Consider the following 18,818-nt stretch of genomic DNA (forward strand, 5'->3'; position numbering starts at 1 on the left):
CAACCATCAACGACTTGGGTTGCAGCCCAGCCGGGTTCCAGACGCCCTCGATGCTCTGCTACTGTGAGCTTGCGAGGGTGCTAATATTTACAATGCATGAAGTATAGCTACAAGGCCATCCAGCCGAATTACCTACTCAAAGCCGTTCCTCCTCGTCCTCATCGCCTATGCCGAAGACCGCTGCCCCTCCCCCATCTCCACCACGCGCACCGCCCTCATCAGACTCATCCCCCTCACTACTGCTATCCGCCTCGACGGGCCCCTTATTCCGCATTGATCTCCGCCCAAAGCCCCCGCCTGCGCTTTTCATTCCACCCCCTAAGCCCAGAATCCTTCCTGCTTTTCCCTGCGCCGGTGTTGGATCGTCCATGAAGGGCGTAGAGGCGCCCGAGGGCGATGCTGAGTTGTATGACGGATGGCCTCTTCCTCCACTCGAGGTGCCTTGCCAGGCGGTGTGCGTTGGAGGGCGGGAGAAGACGGGGAGCTCGACATTGTCCGGGAGGGAGTCGGTAGATGCGTTATTGGTCAGGAACTCCGCTCTGGATGGCTAAGTCATCAGCATACGTACTTGACGAACCTGCGCGCTGTATCACCGGCTAAGGACGCAGCGCTCACCATATCGTCAATACTCAGACGGACGCCATCGGGATTACCCATTCCTGGCGGTCGGTACTTCAAGACATCTCTCAGCCTGCCATATCAGTACGAGCATGCGAATCAGGACAGAAGACACTCACTCGAAGCTGGCGTCTCGTCGCTTCCTGCGGCTGTACCATACGTAGCCCGCACACAAGACAACGATGACCAGTAGCGGGAGAATGTACGATCCAGGGCTCGGTGGACCTCCGTCGCTCTCTGAGTCTCTCGAGGCTATACGGCGCATCTCAGCCCGGAATATCATTGTCGAGACATCAACGTCGACTGCTGAGGTCCCGAGTCGTCTATAAGCAGTGCAAAGATGAGGTAGAAAGGAGATCATCATCTACGAGCTCCTGCTACACCAAGGATGCTCCTGATCCGTGCGTGTTTCATTTATCGTCAGCACTTAAGAGGGTCTTTTGCTCTGCGTGCTGTGAGGATGCATCATGATTCGAGTTGCTTCTCCTAGATCTATACCACAGCCCCGCCGTCTGTTCCAGGTCGTCTCTCCGCGCCCCAAAGTGAATTCAGTCCGTCTGCTAAGCGGCCTTCGCCAGCGAGTTATAATGCTATCCAGTCAGCTTCCCTTCCTCGGCTCCCCCCCATCTCAGACCACTCTGTTCACTTACCTCGCCAAGCCCATACATTCTCCGATGATAGCTGATCCTGACCACTCTGTCCCCCTCCGCCACGCTCTGCTGAGGTGTGAGCGATCCTCCAGCGGTATCGTTCACGCCGCCGTGCGAGACGACCGTAGGTGGTCCCCGTTGGATTACGTGGATAGGAATCTTGAATGCTCGTGAGAGCGCTTGTATCTGGGCGAGTCAGTGAAGATCTCACATCCTATGCGAGGCAAGCGTGAGGATGCTAGACTCACCTCCGGCTCTCCTCCCCATTCTCCGGTATTCTGCACGTTCCCGCAGTACCTCGAGTACTCTTCTTCAGTCATGACTCCCTCGTGCTCCGTCGCCTCGGCCGTATCTTCCCCATTGACCGATGGGAGGAAGAAACGGAACTCTTCTGGGTTGGCCATCATGTATCTTGCAGCAGCTTGACGGGTGTAACCAGGATTGTCGGCCTGAAGCAGTCAGTCCTGGAGAGGAGTAAGGCGATAGGCAAGAGGCTCACCTGGTCGGACGGGATCATGCCCAAGGAAGCGAGTTGATGCGCGATGGCATGGTACATACAGTGCCCATCAGGTGTGATCTGCTTATCAGCATCGCCCCCACCCCATTCATGACGGTAAGCTCACCTCGTGTATTTCCCTGCCGAGCGTGGTGCACGCATCAGAGATGACCCTGATCTCTTCCTGGCGCTCCTTCTCGAGCTGAGCGTCCCATTCAGGATTCGACGGTGGTGCAGAGTTGAGCATCGCCTCCTTCTTCCTCGCCTATCTGAGTCAGCTCTTCTCTCTGGTCCTGCTGAACGAGTACGCACCTGTCTCTCCTCAAACTTCTGCTTACTGCTCTTCTTCTTCCCGCCGCCTCCGCCCCCCTCTCCAGCCTGACTCTGGCCATTCTGACCGCCTGCCAATTCGCCTTGCCGCCCAATCATCCCACTTGGCGCAGGAGGCGGCACAGTCTCAGCGGGCGGCAGTCCTCCTCCATGTCCTATCCCCTGTTCCCGCTGACGCATCTTCTCAAGCTCCAGATCCTGCTCCAGCTTCTCATCGCTCATATAGTTTCCTGGGTCGGTCGCTATCGACGTCCCGGACTGGGCGGAGCTGATGGAAGCAAGGGATGTCCCGGAGTCGACAGGGTGAAGGGGGGCGGGCGGTGCAGGGGAGTGATGAGGAGACAGGAGGTTCTTGAGCGCTCGTCGTTTAGAGCCGGGCATTATGGGCTGTCTTGAGTTAGTTGAGCTGGGCTGAGGGAGTGAGGGTAACCCTTGAGCTATTCGCAAGGCGACGCAGAGAAGGTATATCAGAAATGGAGATGATGATGTGAGACGGGAAAGGTGGACGAACAAGGTTTGCATTCCGCAACATTAGCGGACTTGCTCCACCAGCAAAGCGCTCCCGCGGCCCGCGGAAGTCGGCCGACTGTCATCCAGCTTTGGGTCATGCCAATCAAGACAGTAGTCTGGAGGCTTTGGGACCCGCCCGGAGACCCAGGAGTGCAAACCATGTATTGATTCTGGTATACTACAAACCCCTAAACATCTATAGAACTCCCCACATTTCACCCCTGATTATCGCTCCCCGCCCAGCCTAGAAGAACAAGTAAGTCATGACAAAGACACCGATCACCAACGCCGCCACCACCTCGACGGGCACGCCCTGTCCGCCCGACGACACAGCCTCCTTGGCCTTCTCCACCATGACCTCCGCGCCTTCCTTTGCCTGGGACGCGGCCGCCCCGCCCCGTCTTCGTAGACCAGTGACGGTCGGTCCTTCTGCGCTCGCGTCGGTCTCGCCCGCGCCAGGTGACTTGAGCTGAGCGCGAAGTCGCTCAATCTCAGCCATGGCCAGCTCGAGCTTCTGCTTGTCGGTCGTAGCCACCTCGAGGGACTTCTCCAGTGCCGAGTTGGTTGGCGAGACGCCGGTCCCGGTCGCGCCGATACTCTCGGCGGTGAGGTCCGGAAGACGCGACTTTTCGGCTGATGCAGCCGGGGTCGACGTGCTGGCTGGAAGAGAGGAGGGGATGGGGGTGACGGTGGTAGCGAAGCCGGAAGGTCGGGACGGGGCAGCCTGTGTGGGCTGTTCGATGGGTGAGGCGAGAGCCGCAGAGCGGTCCGTGCTGTTTCCGTTGGCTTTTGGTGCGGGGCTCGATTGAGCGGCAGTGAAGAGAGTCTGCAGAGTCAGCTTCGGGCTTCACCTTGCATGCCTAGGATTGTCAAACCGACTCTGCGAGCGGGGTGGATATATGGCGGGGGTGACGGCTCCCAATACGACTCGCCGCCATTTCGGAATACAGGAGAGGTGTATTCTTTGCCCTTCTGCATATGGACGTATCAGACCACGTCCCATCTCCATCTCGACGCCCGCAGATCCTCGTTCCTGACAACGAATCTCCGCGCCAACACCCTCTCCCTGCAAATGTCCCTTGCGACCTTTTGACATAGCGAACCACAACCCAACGCAAAAGACTCACCGACTCATCCATCACCCTACTCTCCATACCCTCTTCCTCTTCCTCTTTTATCCCATTCTCTGCCCGCCCGTCCTCCGCCGCAAGGTAGACACACTTGATCTTTTGTTCCTGAATAGCCCCCTTGTTGTTTGCCTCGGTGGCGGACCACATCTCGCTGAGGGTGTGCATCTCCTCGTCGGGGGTGATGAAGGCGGACTGGACGAGGAACTTGTCCTTGCATTTGGCGTGGGGTGGGGGGTCGACTGCCAGAGGTTGGAGGAGGACTGAGGGGTCAGCATGATTTTTCGCTGTTTTAGACTCGACAAGCACGGCAAGGTATCCTCTGGTTTTCCCGCCACACCAAAATTGGCACAGGCACAGTGCGCCCGCCTCCCGGGCCGTATCCTACAAGCCCCCAATCCCCATCCCATGCCCAAGTCTCACTTTGACACAAAGGACCCGAAACTCACCTTGTACCTCAACACTCTCGCCGCTCTCCACGCGCCCCGAGTTTGGCCTGACGCAGTACTGCTTCGGCGCCGTCGTCTTCACCTTGAAGGCTACCGGGTGAGGATGAGGGTTATGGATTTTGATCGTCTGGGTGACCAGCCGGGTAAGGGGTCCTATGCTTGATCAGCTTGCGGTCGATGCTGATCCGATGGGTGGGCTTACTGTGGAAGCCCATCTGGGCGGCGGGGGTGATTTCGACCGACATGCTGGGAAAGAGCTGACAGCGAGGGTAGAGTTGGATAAAAGCTCCTCAGCGGGATGTGAAGAAGCGGCTGGTCGCGTGTTGGCTTATCTCGAGTTCCTTGCTCGATTGTGGGCTGTTTTGGGTGGATCAAGCGGGTACCGTCGTTTCTGTAGGGCGGTGGTATACGCCTCTGTCGCGATTGCTGCTGCTCGTGATAGAGATAGAAGGCGGATTGGCAGTGTAAGGGGAGGATAAGGAAGGTATGACGCAGATGGGGGGCAGGCGAGGCAAGGGCAAGCAAGCCGGCCCGGCAGGATGACGCAAAAATGCCACGTCATACTGCAAGCTAAGAGTGGCGCCGCAAGAGTGCCACTCAGACTCTGCTGCAGCAGAAAGACAAAGGGTGGCGCCTGGGCGACACTTGGGCAAGAGGTGCTGCATCGTTCAGGCAGAGATACATGATAGCTCACAAGGGATGCGATGTCGCTGGTGTGTCAGATCATCATAGGATCATGTGAGGCTTGAGAGTCAGCATCAGCTGATCAAGGCTGTTGTCTCGCGCCACCCTGTAGCCTCTCCTCTCTTCCCCCTTCTTCATACTTCATATCTCCTCTTCCTGCATATACCGCGTACGCAACCACTCAACCTCATATCAGATGTCTCAGCTTCAGTCTGCCAACAGTGAGTTCTCGTGACTGCCGCGCTCTGCGTACTCTTTGCAAGATCTTTCAGCCTGAGGTGCAAGCCACCTCTTGTTCCGCTGCTGCGCTGAGGGTCCCTGTAGATGCCTCCAGCAATGGCGAAAGCTTTATTCGTCCTTCGACTCTCCCCTACGATGTGACGGACGATGACACGGAGTCACCTACAACCAGTCACCCGAAGGCCACAAACGGGCTATGGGTAGTGGTCGACGTGAACCAGCCGGACACTTACCTGACTCCGGAGAAGGTGTGGTCTTGTGTCCGTTATCCAGACGGCGGACCCTGTCTCATGCCGATTGCGCGTGACCCGGCCAAAGGGCAATTGCATACAATGAAGCAAGGAAAATTCAAGCGGTTTTCGTACGAAGACATGCTCGATCCGTTCATATCGCGTGCCCTGGATGGTTTGCCCGCAACGGTGAGGACGACCTCGGACCTCAGCGACAATTCAAACCAGTCTCTGAAGCCATTCACGCCTGCTCGTGACATCGACGTGGACACGATCATTTGTCTGTTGAGAGATGATACCGAAGTGGACTGCCAATACCCGGCCTGCCTTCCCTCACGACCTGAGCAGCTCTCGTTGGCCGAATCACTCAGTCTGCAGACAGATTGGTGGCTCGCCAAATGCAGAACCATGGAGGAGCGGGTGACAAAGGCGAAGCGAGAAGGCGATCAACAGTGGGCTGAGGAGTCTCAGGAGTCCTTGGATACCCTGCGCGAGGTGTATAATGAATTCAAGGACAAGGCGACGGAGGCGCAGGGCTACGTTTTGGTATGAGCGGAATGTTGCGGCTTGGCGTTGGCGTTGAGTACAAGAAGAACCAGGGGCATATCTCATCGTGTATCCGTGTGCATCAGGCTTTCTTCTTCCCCTTGCTAGCAGGCGCCACCTTTGCCTTCTTCACAAACCCATCCAGGCTCTGATTTCCATCTGCCACTCGCTTCTTCGCCCCCTTTTCCTCCTTCTTTTCCTTATCCGTCTTGTCCGCCCCTTCATCCACCCCCGTCCGCTCATGTTCCTCCTGTAACAGTCGCTTAGCACTACCGTCCAACACTTCCGTACTATCCCCGTGGAAGCCAAGATGGTAAGCATTCTTGATACGCGCGATACACCGGTCCTTCTCCTTGTGCTCGTCCAGCATCGGGAAGGGGTATTGCTCGCCGATGATGCAGCTGGCTTTGCGCTGGACGTCGACTGGGGCTTTGTGCGGAGCGTAGATGTACTGGGGTATCAGCACAGTAAAATCAGCGGGGAGATTGACTTACTTTATCTGGGAAGTCTTTGAGTTCTGGGCAGTACTTTCTGACAAGAGCGCCAGACTTGTCGGTTCGTAGTGGCCATGATTCTAGTCCATATACTCTGACTAGCTGGATCAGCAGTCTATTCGGGTGGCGACAACCATAAGCTGACTCACAGTACTGAGAGAAGAAAGCTGAACATGACAGCCACATCCAATTCCCCGGCTAAGAGACACGTCAGCTCAGATTGCGAAAATCAGCTCCGGCCGACATACGTTGCTCGCAGGATCCCAGTCTATTAGATACTCTGTGGCATCAGCACGCAGTTCGAGCTCCACATAAACAGACTCACCATCAAATACCTCCATGCCTCTTTCCCAGGAGATATAGCACTGGCCTCGTGTAATGAAGCACGCAACAGAGTGTCTCGCGAGGTGATGTATCCACCCTTGAATCTTAAGCTGGCGCATACAGGCGTCGATCCACCTAAGAGGTGAGCTTTCACTCGATCAGGGCTGGTGACGAGACAGCTCACGGGAACCCCGTTCGTCCCTCCTTCCACGCCAAGAATCGCTCCTCATCCACCTCATCCTCTTTTGGTCTCGGCAGAATCTCGTTCCCGTCCTCATCATACTGATTTTGCAACTTCCAATCTATATACCTGCCCGATATTAGCTTGTCTTCCCTTCCTTATATACCGAGACGACTCACCGACACACTCCATTCCCTCTTATCCGCTCAAAGTGCGCCCCCGCTGCCTCAGCACAGGCGTACATATCCCTAAACTGCAGCTGCCCAAACATGTTTTCCGGCTCCTTGGTCTCTTTCCCGCCTTTACTCCCCTTCTTCTTCCACTCCTCAATCACCTTCTTGCTCCCCCACCATATCTCCCTCACGCCTATACATCCAAACTTCATGTAGGGCGAGAGGAGGGTTGTACTGGGTTCGAGCGAGGTAGGTGCTGTGTGAGGCTTGGAGAAGGTCGCTACATGTAGTGTATCGGCGAGGAAATTGTCGAGGCACTTGTGCGCTTCGGCGGTGCCGCCCCGCACGGTGGTGGTGGCTTCGGCGTAGCCCATTTCGGACATGGTAGGGACGGCGAAATCGTGATTTGGGCCGCAGAGCTTGTCTAGGTCATCAGCGATACATCCCCGACCAAGTAAAGGATGAACCCACCGAAACAGGTATCCACTCCAGTCCTAATCTCAGCATTAAAGTCCACCTTGTCCCAGTGGAACTTCCAGTCGCTGTCCTGCACATCCAGCTTCGTATCCCCAGGGCCAGGTAGCGAGGTAGGCGTAGGCGCAGGATCTCCCACTTCGCCCAGCTTCTCCGCCAACTATATCATCAGCCCATCCCCAAGATCCCTACCCTAAGCTCCGCTCACCTTCTGCCATTGATGCAGCGTCATCGTCGGCTTGCCCTTATTCCCCTTGATGATCTCGTCCGGATCATACAGGTGTCTCCCACCCTCATGCACAACTTCCACCCCTTCCTTAGCGAGCACCTCCTTGACCTTCCTATCTCTCTCTTTCGCATAAGCATTACTGTCCTTCTCCCAGACGACATGCGTGATGCCCCACTGCCGACAGAGGATAGGAAGCAGCTGTTCCGGTCGTCCGCGAACCACATGTAGCTTTTGCTGTGGGTTGAGCTCGGTCAGCGCGTCGGAGAGACCGGTCATACTTTCGAGGAGGAATCGCCAGCGGTTCAGCCCGACGCGGTGGCCGTATATGTACGAAGGGTCCCAGCACCATACGGGAACGAAGGTGCTCGGCTTGAGGGCGAGCGCGCGGGTGAGGGCGGGCGAGTCGGTCACGCGCAGGTCGGTGCGGAACCAGTACAGCACCCGAGGGGCGGAAGAGGCTTTGGAGGGCATTTCAGCTCGTACCTGAGTAAGAGGAGCAAGACGCTTGAGCTGTCGGACCGATATGGTGGGATGTCAACAAATATCAGAGTTCGTGTTAGATCTGCGTCCGATCGGAGCAGCAGCACACATGACGTCATCCGCTAATCGAGGCACTATCGATAAGGTATTGCTCCGAGACCCATTTGGACCTATGCACATGATAACGTCTATACAACACAACCAGCTATGACTAAGGGTATATGTACGAGTGATCCACACTCCACGATCTCAAACCACCAACCAGGTCCAAGCTCTCGATAATCACAGAAGAATACACAATCCGCGATCCGCCTCAGAGACTCCGCTCACACCCACTCGGACATCCCCATCCCGTCCAGAAGGTTCAGATCGATCCCGCCAAGCCCAGTCATATCCATCATTCCACCCGTGGCACCATTCGCCGTCCCATCTCCCGAGAGAGGCATGACGAAGTTTTGCAAGTCAAAGCCAGACGGAAGTCCTGTCGTCCCCAAAGCTGCGGCAAGGTTTGGCGGTACAACGGTGTCCGTAGTTGTTGAAGCGGTTCCGCAAGCCCCTTCGCCGAGTCGCGTGAATGTCCGGGCGGACTTGAGCATCTCGCTGTATTTGAGACCGCGAAAGGAGTTGTAGCCGGGCTCAGCGGGGGGCGAGGAGTTGAGGATACCGAGTAGTGCTTGGGCGAGCCAGTAGTACGGGAGGGCCTCTGAGAGATGTCAGCTACTCGGTGACATCGCGGAGTTATTCTAGAGTCGACTCACCCTCGCAGTACATCAGTGTGGCGCAGGCTTTCGCTCCTGCGTTGACGTTACCATTCACGCCGTTTGCGGGGGAGCCAGTCATGCTCGAGCATAACGGGTCAAAGTCCCAACCTTGGCGCCACTGCACTGTTAGCTATGGCCCACAAAGCGCTTGGGACAAATCTAGCTCACCCTGTCCAGACCAAGCGCAAACCTCTCTCTTAGCCCCACCCTAGTCACCTCCCCGACCTCCCGCCCATCCCCATCCACAATCCTCTTCCCCGGCTTGAGCCAACTACACGATACCCAAAGATCCGTCAGATCCCGCCAGTCCCCTCGATCCCGCTTGCCCTCCCCAATGTCCATTACGCCCCTTACGAGCGTGAGCACCATCGCTACCCGCGCGAACGGGCCAAACGCCTGCTCATTCAAGAGATTGTAGAACTTCGTATCCGCCGCTGCGTGCTGCGTATCGAAGGCGCCGTAAGAGGGAAGGAAGAAAACCCGCCGCATCGCCTCGTCGAGCGTCATGGAGCGGTATGACCGGGCCGCCTCTGCCCAGGCCTCGGCAGTCGGCGCTTTCCAGAGCGTATCGGGCGCAGGCAGGGGGAGACGCCCCATCTCGCAAGCAGTGAGGATACAAGGGATGTTGGCTTCGAGTGCGGAGACCGTGTCGAGGTGATACACGAGGTAGGCGGTCCGGCGGCGCGTCTCAAGTTGGATCCACCGGCGCCAGGCGGTGTTCATGTCGTTGGGAGTGGAGGGCTCGCGTGGGAAGGTGATGGAGGTGGAAAAGTGCTCGAGCTCGGGTGTGAGGAAGCCGATCTGGCGAGTGATCTGCTGGATCAGCTGCAGCGCCGCGGGTAGGCACTGGGCAGCTCACATTGACGATGGTGCCCATGAACATGTTGGCCATCGATCGCTCCTGCTCATTCTCACTCAAGTAGTACGGCGCATGATACAGCTGGTTAGTCAGCTAAGTCCCGCATGCCGAAGTTCCGAGGGGGCTCACCACCAAAGCCTGCAAAAGCGCGCAATTATAGTCGGTCATCAACACGCCCTTGGCCTGGGAGAATGACTAAGGACGCGTCAGTCCAGCCCTTTTAGGAATACACGTCACCGCATGGCTCACCTTGACGAGCATATTCGTCTTGTCATTCCTGACCAGATTCGCTCCATCCCACTGCTCTACCATCCTCTTCTCCTCCTCCTGCTCCTTCTGCGCATCCACCGGACTACTATCATTCGACCCCGAGCTCCAACCCGACGCACTTCCCCTGCCCGAACTCGCGTAATTCTTGGCATACAGACTCTCCCACGACGCTTCGGGAACGACCGGGCCGTCCATCCTTCCTTGTCCGTTCACATGCGCACCAGGCTGGAATGGAGCAGGGAGGAAACTCTCCCAGCCCTGGTCGACCTTTGCCGAGGACCGGATACCGCCGACGGTGCAGATGGCGAAGGCGAGACAGGCGGCCGTGTCGTGAAGCTTGAATGTGGGCTGATGGATGAATGAAAAGTGGTTCAGGACGGTATGGTACGTCTTGGACGCCATCATGGACAGGACCCGCATAGGCGGCATGCGCCAGTGCGGGATCTCGTAGCAATTGGTGAAGCGAGTTGGATCGAGGCTGGTTGTCAGCTGCTGACCGGAAGTCCAGGTGGATAACTCACTAGAAAGGACTGCTTGGGTCGACATTGGTCTTGCCAGCCTTGTCAAGCCAGATGTTATGCTCGATAGTGATGAGCGGCCGCTCCGGGTCGGTCGTGATGGTTCGCTTCTCTGGAGGCTGGTATTGTCCCAGCTGCTCCAGGAGTTCCATGACCGCCGCTGAGTTGGCGGCAAAGTCATCGAGCGGGTCGTCGGGCGAACTATCCTCGCTTGTCTCCTGGACGAGCGGGGGTACGGCCGGGTAGCCAAAGACCGACGGAGAGAACATGGCCGAGAGGGACGCGGATGGTGAGGGTGGGTTCATCATGTCGAGTGAGCCAAGAAAAGGCTGGCTCTCTGGGGCAGGCTGAGCTGAAATGGAAGTGGGGGGTGGGAGGGTTTTCGGGGCTTCGCCGATGAGCTGAGGATCGATCGCATCGTTCAGCGTCATTGCGGGGGCAGCAGACACCTGCTCGTCAGTTATTGAGCATTGAGCTCAGAACAGGACTCACCCATTTACTGGCGTCACCACCCCCGTCATCTTTTCCCGAATTTGAAGATTCGCCTAACCACCCCATGTTGCTGAGGAAATTCCCGACCGACTCGCCGAGCTCGACATCTCCCGACTCATCCTGTCCGCGCCACCCAGAAGAGCGGGAGGCAGACCCCGAACCCCCTCGGTTCCCATCACCAGGCACACCACCGGGATACGCCATCGACAAGAGGACGCTTGCATCTTCCAGATGGTTGTGGTTAGAGCTGGGATTTGGGATTGGGTGATGATCGTCCATGTCCTGATGCCTGCTGTTGTTGGTGCTGGGGTATGGGACGCTGCCGTTCTGGTTTTGAAACATGGGGAGCAGGTGCGGGGTGTACGTGCTGGATTCGCCGAGATTGTAGTACTCGCCGCCCATATCGTACACTTCCCGCTCGTGCTCGGGCTGTCTGTGACCGATCCGCCCACCGCCGCTGCCGCTCGCTTGCATGTGCTGGGCGAGCGCGAACGCGTCTTCCTCCTCCTCCTCGGACCCCGTGCGGGTCCGGGTTCGGGTACGAGTTCGCTTGTGGCTGCCTTCGTGTGCGCGGGCCGAGTAGTCGTTGGTGTTTCGGCGCTCTCTGCCGGGGGAGAGTTCGCGCGAGTCATTCCGAGAAGAAGAGACGGGAACGCCTTGGTACGGGCGGAGTGAGGGAGGAGGGGAGCGCGACGAGCGAGACTCTGGTGGAGGGGTAGGATGGCATCGCCGTTTGTGGCGGAGAAGCACGTCGCTGTTTGTCAGTCTGGCTCGTGCTCTATAAAGAATAATGCTCACCTGCGGGCAAAAGACTTGTCACAATCCTTACAAGCAAATGGCCGGACATCCATATCTGCAACATCAGCTTGACCATCCTTTATCATCACTGCTCAGAATAGGCAAGCGCTAGCATGACTCACGCTTCCTCTGGTGTCGCTTCAGATACTCCATTCGACTATACGCCTGCCCACATCCTGGGAAAGAACACTTGAATGTCTCCTTTTCCTTCCCCTCTCGGCCGCGCTTGGTCCCTCCCGCTGCGGACGGTCCGGGTGGAGGCGGAGGACCTGGTGATCTATATGCATCCATTTGGTCGTGAGGCGACCGGTACGACATCCTGGCGGATTTGAGGAGGTAGTGCCTCGTATGGAAGGGGACGGAGGCTTTTGGTCGATAGATGAGCGAGTGGAAGAGGGTCGAAGTGGAGGCTGGACGACCTCCACCGGGGTCGAGTTGTGTTTGCTGGTCGAAGTCGCAGGATACGCGCTGCTGAGGCTGGATTTCTCTCGCACAGGGGACGAGCTCTTACGCGATGTAGTAGAGCGTGCAGCTGTATGGGTAGAATGTGATATGTCTATGCTGTATACTCTGTGTTAGCTGTCCTTGACTATAGGGTGGAGGCGAAGAAAGGGGGAAGAGGCTGGGTGGAGGCCAATGCGACCAAAGCCAACAGCTCAGGGTAGAATTCAGCTTGTCATAGCGGCGATCGCCGAACGTGGCGCAAGCTAGATTTAGTCCCGAAATGCATCAAGCGGTATTTCCGTATATTCCCGAGCGATGCGTGGAGTGGTGTGGTCTACCACTGAGCTAACCTGACGACTACCTATCCTACCTACCTCCTACCTCCTGTATCCTCTCTCTGACCTTACAGTAAGACTGCACCAACATGTCCGCACTCTCCTCCCGCCTCCCCTCGCTCGCCTCGTCCAGCTGCAGGGCCGCCCGCTCGTGCTCCACCTGTGCTCGATCCGTCATCCCCCCGCCCGTCTGCCCGGCATCCTCCAACCCCCTCAAATCATTCATCCTCCGCCCCACCTCGCCCTTCGGTCGGCCCACTTCGGGATCATCATCTCGGGCCTCGAGGCCTCTTACCAGCCTCACATCTTCATTGACAAGGGCAACTCTGGCCAAGGAGGCGGAAGTGGGGACGGGGCGGGTGAATGCTGCGTTGGCGGGTGTGGATCAGGCGAGGGGGATGAAGGTCCGGAGTAGCGTCAAGCTGTTCTGTGATAGCTGCTCGATGGTAAAAAGGTGAGTTGCGCTGAGCCGGTTGTTGATGCACATTGTGACAGCCAAGCTGACCCAGCAGGAAGGGGACGGTGTACATCATTTGCAGCAAAGACCCGAAGCACAAGCAGGTAAGCCTACCTTCTCATACTTCTGTTTACACATCGATCGGTCCACAAGCTGACACTAAAACAGAGGCAGGGATGAGGTGCATCCAACTGCGTAGACGTCTGGGACGCAGCGTTGGCAGGAAGACCTTTCTTGGCCGAGAGTACCGCGCAGCCCGATTTGTATCAATGGACGCTATCTTACCACTTCTCCTCTGCGTCTCGTGCATGCTGGAGCCGCTCGTCGTTCGGTCGGTCATCGCCTGGCTCTGCCTTCTTGCCAACCTGTACGCGGGGAGGTTCAGCACATGGCGGATGTAAACCGTATCCGATCGATGGTCTGGACAAGGCACAGGCGATCGGGCGAGATCGACGAGATCTGCGGGTGGCCGTAGTTGCACATCCCGGAATAGCAGTCGCGCGCAGGTCAGACAGCTGGTCATCCATTTTTCTCCCCGGTGAGCTCCTCCTGTTTTTTTGTCCTCTTCTCCGCCCCCATGCCGTACTCCGCCCCTTGACCCCACCCCCTCCTTCTCAGTCTCTCGGCCTTCCACCCCCGCTCTTCCCGTCTTTCGTTGCTTCCCCTCCCCGTCCCTCCCCCTGCCCTTCCCCCTCTCGCCTTCGCCCCCTCCTTCCCCGCTTGCTCCTCAGTTCCTTCTCTCCTCCCCCTCACCGCCTCCCTCTCCTTCCCCCTCCCTGCCTCTTCTCTCCCCTTCCCTCCTTCTCTCCCCCTCCCTCCCCCCTCCTCTCCTCTTATCCTCTCTGTCTCCCTTCTCTCTGTTTGCTTCCTTCCCCCCCCTTGTGCTCCTTCCTCTGTCTTCCCCTCTTTCCTGGGCCTTCTTCCCTCCCCTCTCTTTTTCGTCCTGTTACTCCCTCCTCATCCTCCCTCTACGCCTTATCCTGCTCTCTTTTGTCCGCTTTCTCCGCTCCCCTGTTCTCTTCTTCCTCCCCCTGTTTTCGTTCCCTTGCCTCTCTTCCCGCTCTCGCTGGTGTCCTTTTCTCCCCCTCCCTCTACCCTTTTTTCCTTCTCTGTTGTGCCCTCTCTTTCTCTCCCTCCTCTCTTTTCCCTCTTCCTCCTTTTCCCGTCCTGCCTTTTTCCTCCCTATGCTTCCTTCCCCCCTCCTCGTCTCCTCCCTCTATCGCCTCCTCTTGTCCTGTCCCTTCCCTTTCTCTGCCTCCTGTCTCCCTCTTCCTCCCCGTGCCCCGTTCTATCTTTCCTTTATCCCGTCCCGTGGTTGCCTCCCCTTCTCTGACCCCCCTTCCCTCGGCTCTTTCCTGCACCCTCTCTCCTCTTCCTTTTCTTCTGTTTTTGTTTTCAATTTTCCTCCGCGGTCCTTCCTGCTCCTCCTCTGTGTCTTGCTTCTCTCGTTCTCTTTCTTTTGTTTCCTCCCCTCCTGTCCACTCCTCCCTCCTGCCTCCGCTTCTTCCTTTCCCTTCCGCTTTCTTGTTTCCTCCCTGGCTCTCCCTTCTCCTCTCTTTTCATTGGGGTCCCCCCTCTTGCCTCTTTTTTTTTCATAACACCAGGGGAGGTCATTGGAAACTACAGGAAGACCTTCCGATTCGAGACGGACAAGAATTGGGCGAGGGAGGGTAGGTCCATACTCCCGCGGCTGAAGGAAAAAAAGATGGAGCTGATTGTCTAGGGGATGGATTCAAGCACTTTGATCTCGGGGCGCCGCTAGGTCGAGTCGGGCTGGGGATTTGTATGGGTAAGTCTGACTTGAGTGAGATTCGGGTTTCCTCAGAGCTCGGAGCTGACCAGATGCAGATATGAACCCCAAAGACTTTGTCGGTAGGCCACCGCCTTCAAATGCCTCACCCTTTTGCACTAGCTGACCATTGACCAGCGCCATGGGATGCCTTCGAACTCGCCAGCTACGCCCGGAAGAACGCCATCGATACACTGGTCGTACCGTGCGTCAATGTCACCATCACCATCTCTGCTCGCAGCACCCAAGGCTGCAGCAAAGCTGATTACGCAGGATGAACTGGCTCGATGCGCCCGTCGAACCGCCCAATGCCCCACCGCCACAGGATCCTGATGCCCCGTCCGAGTCTACCTTGAATTACTGGGCGGCCAGGTTGACGCCGCTACATGATCCCACGCCGGACTATGCGGAGCTGGGCGCGGCGGACGGCGCTGAGAACGGGGGGAAGGAGGTCATTTTTGTGGGGTGTAATAGGGTCGGAACTGAGGAAGGTACGCTGATCTGTCAAGTCGCGCGTGGCGGAAGGGTAGGAGCTGACACTATGCAGGGACGACCTTCATCGGGACGAGCTGCGTCATGACCGTCTCGTCGGACCCATCGCGGATAGAGCTTGTGGATTGCTGTACTATCTCAGAGGAACGAGTCTTGGTCACTACCGTTTCGTAATGTATCATTGAAGTCTATCAGCGGAAGTGCAAAGTCTACCAAGTCAGGATTAGCCTCTTCTCGGTTTGCACAGTGACGTGTCCAGGTCTCTCTGACTAATAGCACGCTGTCATGATTTCATCTCTGACATAAGGTTGGTAAATCATGATCGTGTCGAAATCAAAACTCTAGTGTCCATTCACCTCCGCTCCGCTCCTCCCTCCTCATCCTCTCGACATCCCCATCTTCGTCACTGTTTCTCCCTCAATGCCACGCTTAGAGGCCAAGACCGGCGCCGACAAGGCACCCGACAACGCCTACAGCGCCGACAATCAAGCCGAGGCCGAACGAGCGGGACTTCGTCTCGGACGCAGCGGCGCGGGAGCTCGTCGCAGCGGAGGCGGAGCTGCCGGACGCAGAGCCCGAGCGGGAGGCCGAGCCAGTGCCTGAAGCAGAGCCGGACATAGAGCCGGACGAGGCAGTGGGGCTAGTGACGGTAGACAGGGTAGAAGTGACAACAGCGGAGGTAACGGGGACCTAAGCTGTCAGCGGGACTGTGGAAGCGAGGGGATGAATCAACTCACAGTGACGGTAGCCTGACCGTTCTCAACCTGGAAGTAGTTGGCGGCGACGAGCGGGCCGAGACCGGACGCGTCAACATAAGACTGCAAGTTCCAGGTGGCAAGTCCGACACCAGCGGTGGAGAGGTTTGCGGGGGGGCGGAAAGACGAGGACTGGGCGTAAAGGAGGACGACGTAACTGGGAGTCAGCAACATCCTTTCCGGAGACAAGTGAAACTCACCGGTGAGAGCCTGATCCGGCAGCAGGTCCAGGTCCAGCATAGTCAGTCACACCAACCGAGCCGGTGTAGTTAATCGAGTAGGAGCCTGAGCCCTGGAGCATGACGTTGTTGACGAGCCAGTGGCGGGTCAAGGGAGTGGTTTGGGCGTTGGTGCCTACGATGTCGGCGTCGACCATGGCCACAGTGTAGATCTGCCAGTCAGCACGGCCCTCTCCAGACGCGCCTCGGTGAACTCACCGACTGGGCATTGATGCGCGAGCCGTTAGAAGCGGGCACAACAGCGATCTGGGGGGAGGAGTTGGCGTCTGATCATTAGCTCGGCCGATCTATTCGAGGAGACTCAGGCTTACTGGACTGGTCGACCTTCTGGCCGATGGAGATGCTGGATGAGCCAAACGTTAAACCCAAAGTACCCTGAGGGGTGAAGGTGGGGAGCATGTACGTCGGCTGGCCAGCGATCTGGGCCTCTACAATCTGTCAGCTCGATTACAGACATCGTGAAGACGAGACGTACGGGTGAAGTGAGCTTGTACGGCGGCGATGTCAAGGGCAGTCGCCTGGGTCTGGGCCTGGGCAACGGCAGCGCCAAAGAGAGCAAGAGCAGCGTATCCGAACATTTTGTGGTTTGTAAAAGACTAAACTGTAAGTATAAGGTGACTATAGAGCAACGCTGAGAACAAGAGGAGATTTAGTTGATGCAGATGCAGTACGGGAGGTGTGTTGACGAGGTACTGCGGATCCCGTCGCCAGCGTGGCGGGACAAAGCAATCAGTCCGGGAAAGGAGACGCGCTAGAAAGGAGGGGTGTATCTCGTGAACAGAGGATAGCGCTGAGCCAGATACCGCTGACTTACGTGTATGTAGTGAGAGATGCGATAGGAGTGAGGATGAAGTATGAAGCTGTGAAGTGGATCGTGATGACTTTGTTTTCTGAAGGTTATTAGGAAGCGAGGGGACGCGTCCGCTCGGTAAGCGCGAAATAGACTTTTGTTTCAGGGCACCTAGGAATGTTTCATGTTCAGGGTCACGCCAAGCAGACCCAGCGGCGATCGCCGGGACAGCTTGCCTACTTGACCGACGCACGGATCACAACCGAAACTGCTCTCCTGGCCGGGGTTATAATTAATGCCGGTCCGCGAAAATGTGGCAGCCGCGCGCATCGATTCATTCAGCCGAGACTGACCATCGGCTCGCACTAACCTTCAAGTCGAGCCAACTCTTGCTATACATACATCTCTTTCCGGTCTACCGACAACAACGCTCAGTCGGCACTCCGGTAAACACATCTAAAAGGAAATCCAAATCAACATGGCGCTTGCCCTGCCCAACGATGTCGCGAAGGTCGGAGCGGAGGGGACTGTGAAGCTCTTCGGCAAGTGGGATGCCCAGGAGTAAGTTGGAGTTGCATATGGATGTGAAGGACTAGGAGATTAGGGAACGGGAAAGAGGAACAGGGACGACGGACGATGGGCGATGGATGCTATGGGCGAGCAGAGGTCGATAGGAGGAGATGGCATGGAGGGATTGGAATTGCAAGGACTGGACTGACCCAGCAGCATTGAGGTCAAGGACATCTCCCTTATCGACTACATCAACGTCAGCCACGCTGTCTACGTTCCCCACACCGCCGGCCGTTATGCCAAGAAGCAGTTCGCCAAGGGACGCATGCCCATCGTCGAGCGATTGGTCAACGCGTATGTTGATCTTCGCGGTAGTGGGGAGGTCATAGCTGACTTTCAGCCTCATGATGAACGGCCGGAACAACGGAAAGAAGCTCATGGCTGTCCGTATCGTCCAACACGCCTTCGAGATTGTCCACCTCGTCACCGAGCAGAACCCCATTCAGGTTTTGGGTGAGTAGCAGCTGGATCGAGATAAGGGCAAATGCTGATTCCTCAGTCGATGCTATCGTCAACACTGGTCCCCGCGAAGACTCCACCCGTATCGGTTCGCAGGGTACCGTCCGTCGTCAAGCCGTCGACGTGTCGCCTCTCCGCCGAGTCAACCAGGCCGTTTCCCTCCTCACCATCGGTGTAAGTCCCACTTCATCCAATACCCAAGATCCGAGCTCATATGTAGACCCGTGAATCCGCTTTCCACAACTCCAAGTCGGTCGCCGAGTGCCTCGCCGACGAGCTCGTCAACGCCGCCAAGGGATCGTCCAACTCGTACGCCATCAAGAAGAAGGATGAGCTCGAGCGTGTCGCCAAGTCCAACCGATAATTTCCGCTCTTGGGTCTTTACGGGGTCGGATTGGGGTGTTTTCTGTTGAGGGAAGGAGGAATAGAGAAAGGGGCTATCCTCTTTTCAGAAGAGGGGCTCGGAGGGGAGCGTAGGGTAGAGAAGGGGGCGCCGCATCAGCTCTGGCCTCGGAGCATTGACATGATATCACATGAGATTCAAATCTCAGGCGT

General features: G+C 57.1%; 9 protein-coding genes across 9 annotated transcripts; 3 read left to right on the top strand and 6 right to left on the bottom strand.

The window, feature by feature from the left end:
- Positions 1-136: 136 nt before the first annotated feature.
- Positions 137-883, bottom strand: MKK02DRAFT_44739 (uncharacterized protein; the record flags this gene model as incomplete). The annotated part of the gene is made up of 3 exons (XM_053093067.1): positions 137-547; positions 616-691; positions 738-883. 3 exons carry the CDS (start codon positions 881-883, stop codon positions 137-139), a joined length of 633 nt encoding a protein of 210 aa, XP_052945816.1.
- Positions 884-1,178: 295 nt separating this feature from the next.
- Positions 1,179-2,475, bottom strand: MKK02DRAFT_36976 (uncharacterized protein; the record flags this gene model as incomplete). Its single annotated transcript, XM_053089532.1, has 6 exons — positions 1,179-1,208; positions 1,269-1,454; positions 1,517-1,717; positions 1,768-1,845; positions 1,892-2,029; positions 2,077-2,475. 6 exons carry the CDS (start codon positions 2,473-2,475, stop codon positions 1,179-1,181), a joined length of 1,032 nt encoding a protein of 343 aa, XP_052945817.1.
- A 373-nt stretch (positions 2,476-2,848) lies between these two features.
- On the bottom strand, positions 2,849-4,425 carry MKK02DRAFT_25432 (PapD-like protein; the record flags this gene model as incomplete). The annotated part of the gene is made up of 5 exons (XM_053087038.1): positions 2,849-3,200; positions 3,321-3,430; positions 3,732-3,994; positions 4,181-4,333; positions 4,383-4,425. The coding sequence occupies 5 exons, from the start codon at positions 4,423-4,425 to the stop codon at positions 2,849-2,851; spliced, it is 921 nt and encodes a 306-aa protein (XP_052945818.1).
- Positions 4,426-5,962: 1,537 nt separating this feature from the next.
- MKK02DRAFT_36978 (FAD binding domain of DNA photolyase-domain-containing protein) lies at positions 5,963-8,226 on the bottom strand (the record flags this gene model as incomplete). Its single annotated transcript, XM_053089533.1, has 11 exons — positions 5,963-6,039; positions 6,151-6,331; positions 6,375-6,472; positions 6,524-6,572; positions 6,623-6,654; positions 6,700-6,833; positions 6,883-7,008; positions 7,059-7,476; positions 7,524-7,599; positions 7,666-7,686; positions 7,735-8,226. 11 exons carry the CDS (start codon positions 8,224-8,226, stop codon positions 5,963-5,965), a joined length of 1,704 nt encoding a protein of 567 aa, XP_052945819.1.
- Positions 8,227-8,561: 335 nt separating this feature from the next.
- On the bottom strand, positions 8,562-12,224 carry MKK02DRAFT_24893 (uncharacterized protein; the record flags this gene model as incomplete). Its single annotated transcript, XM_053086950.1, has 12 exons — positions 8,562-8,938; positions 8,994-9,114; positions 9,165-9,809; positions 9,856-9,936; positions 9,985-10,050; positions 10,105-10,603; positions 10,647-11,118; positions 11,144-11,417; positions 11,454-11,568; positions 11,629-11,889; positions 11,934-11,988; positions 12,056-12,224. 12 exons carry the CDS (start codon positions 12,222-12,224, stop codon positions 8,562-8,564), a joined length of 3,135 nt encoding a protein of 1,044 aa, XP_052945820.1.
- Positions 12,225-12,801: 577 nt separating this feature from the next.
- MKK02DRAFT_33328 (ribosomal protein L36-domain-containing protein) lies at positions 12,802-13,644 on the top strand (the record flags this gene model as incomplete). Its single annotated transcript, XM_053088697.1, has 3 exons — positions 12,802-13,166; positions 13,225-13,273; positions 13,369-13,644. 3 exons carry the CDS (start codon positions 12,802-12,804, stop codon positions 13,642-13,644), a joined length of 690 nt encoding a protein of 229 aa, XP_052945821.1.
- A 1,128-nt stretch (positions 13,645-14,772) lies between these two features.
- On the top strand, positions 14,773-15,624 carry MKK02DRAFT_24789 (uncharacterized protein; the record flags this gene model as incomplete). The annotated part of the gene is made up of 6 exons (XM_053086936.1): positions 14,773-14,839; positions 14,893-14,958; positions 15,012-15,041; positions 15,097-15,163; positions 15,232-15,449; positions 15,506-15,624. Coding segments are annotated over 6 exons (567 nt in total), but the record flags the coding sequence as incomplete, so codon positions are not given.
- A 255-nt stretch (positions 15,625-15,879) lies between these two features.
- MKK02DRAFT_25073 (phosphatidylethanolamine-binding protein) lies at positions 15,880-17,022 on the bottom strand (the record flags this gene model as incomplete). The annotated part of the gene is made up of 6 exons (XM_053086982.1): positions 15,880-16,140; positions 16,188-16,362; positions 16,406-16,596; positions 16,643-16,710; positions 16,756-16,872; positions 16,920-17,022. 6 exons carry the CDS (start codon positions 17,020-17,022, stop codon positions 15,880-15,882), a joined length of 915 nt encoding a protein of 304 aa, XP_052945823.1.
- A 690-nt stretch (positions 17,023-17,712) lies between these two features.
- Positions 17,713-18,627, top strand: MKK02DRAFT_24721 (ribosomal protein S7 domain-containing protein; the record flags this gene model as incomplete). Its single annotated transcript, XM_053086923.1, has 5 exons — positions 17,713-17,795; positions 17,961-18,098; positions 18,145-18,257; positions 18,304-18,437; positions 18,484-18,627. The coding sequence occupies 5 exons, from the start codon at positions 17,713-17,715 to the stop codon at positions 18,625-18,627; spliced, it is 612 nt and encodes a 203-aa protein (XP_052945824.1).
- Between the last annotated feature and the right edge of the window lie 191 nt (positions 18,628-18,818).

This window comes from Dioszegia hungarica (assembly GCF_025882075.1).
Source record: "Dioszegia hungarica strain PDD-24b-2 chromosome Unknown MKK02contig_8, whole genome shotgun sequence".
Lineage (NCBI taxonomy): Eukaryota > Fungi > Basidiomycota > Tremellomycetes > Tremellales > Bulleribasidiaceae > Dioszegia > Dioszegia hungarica.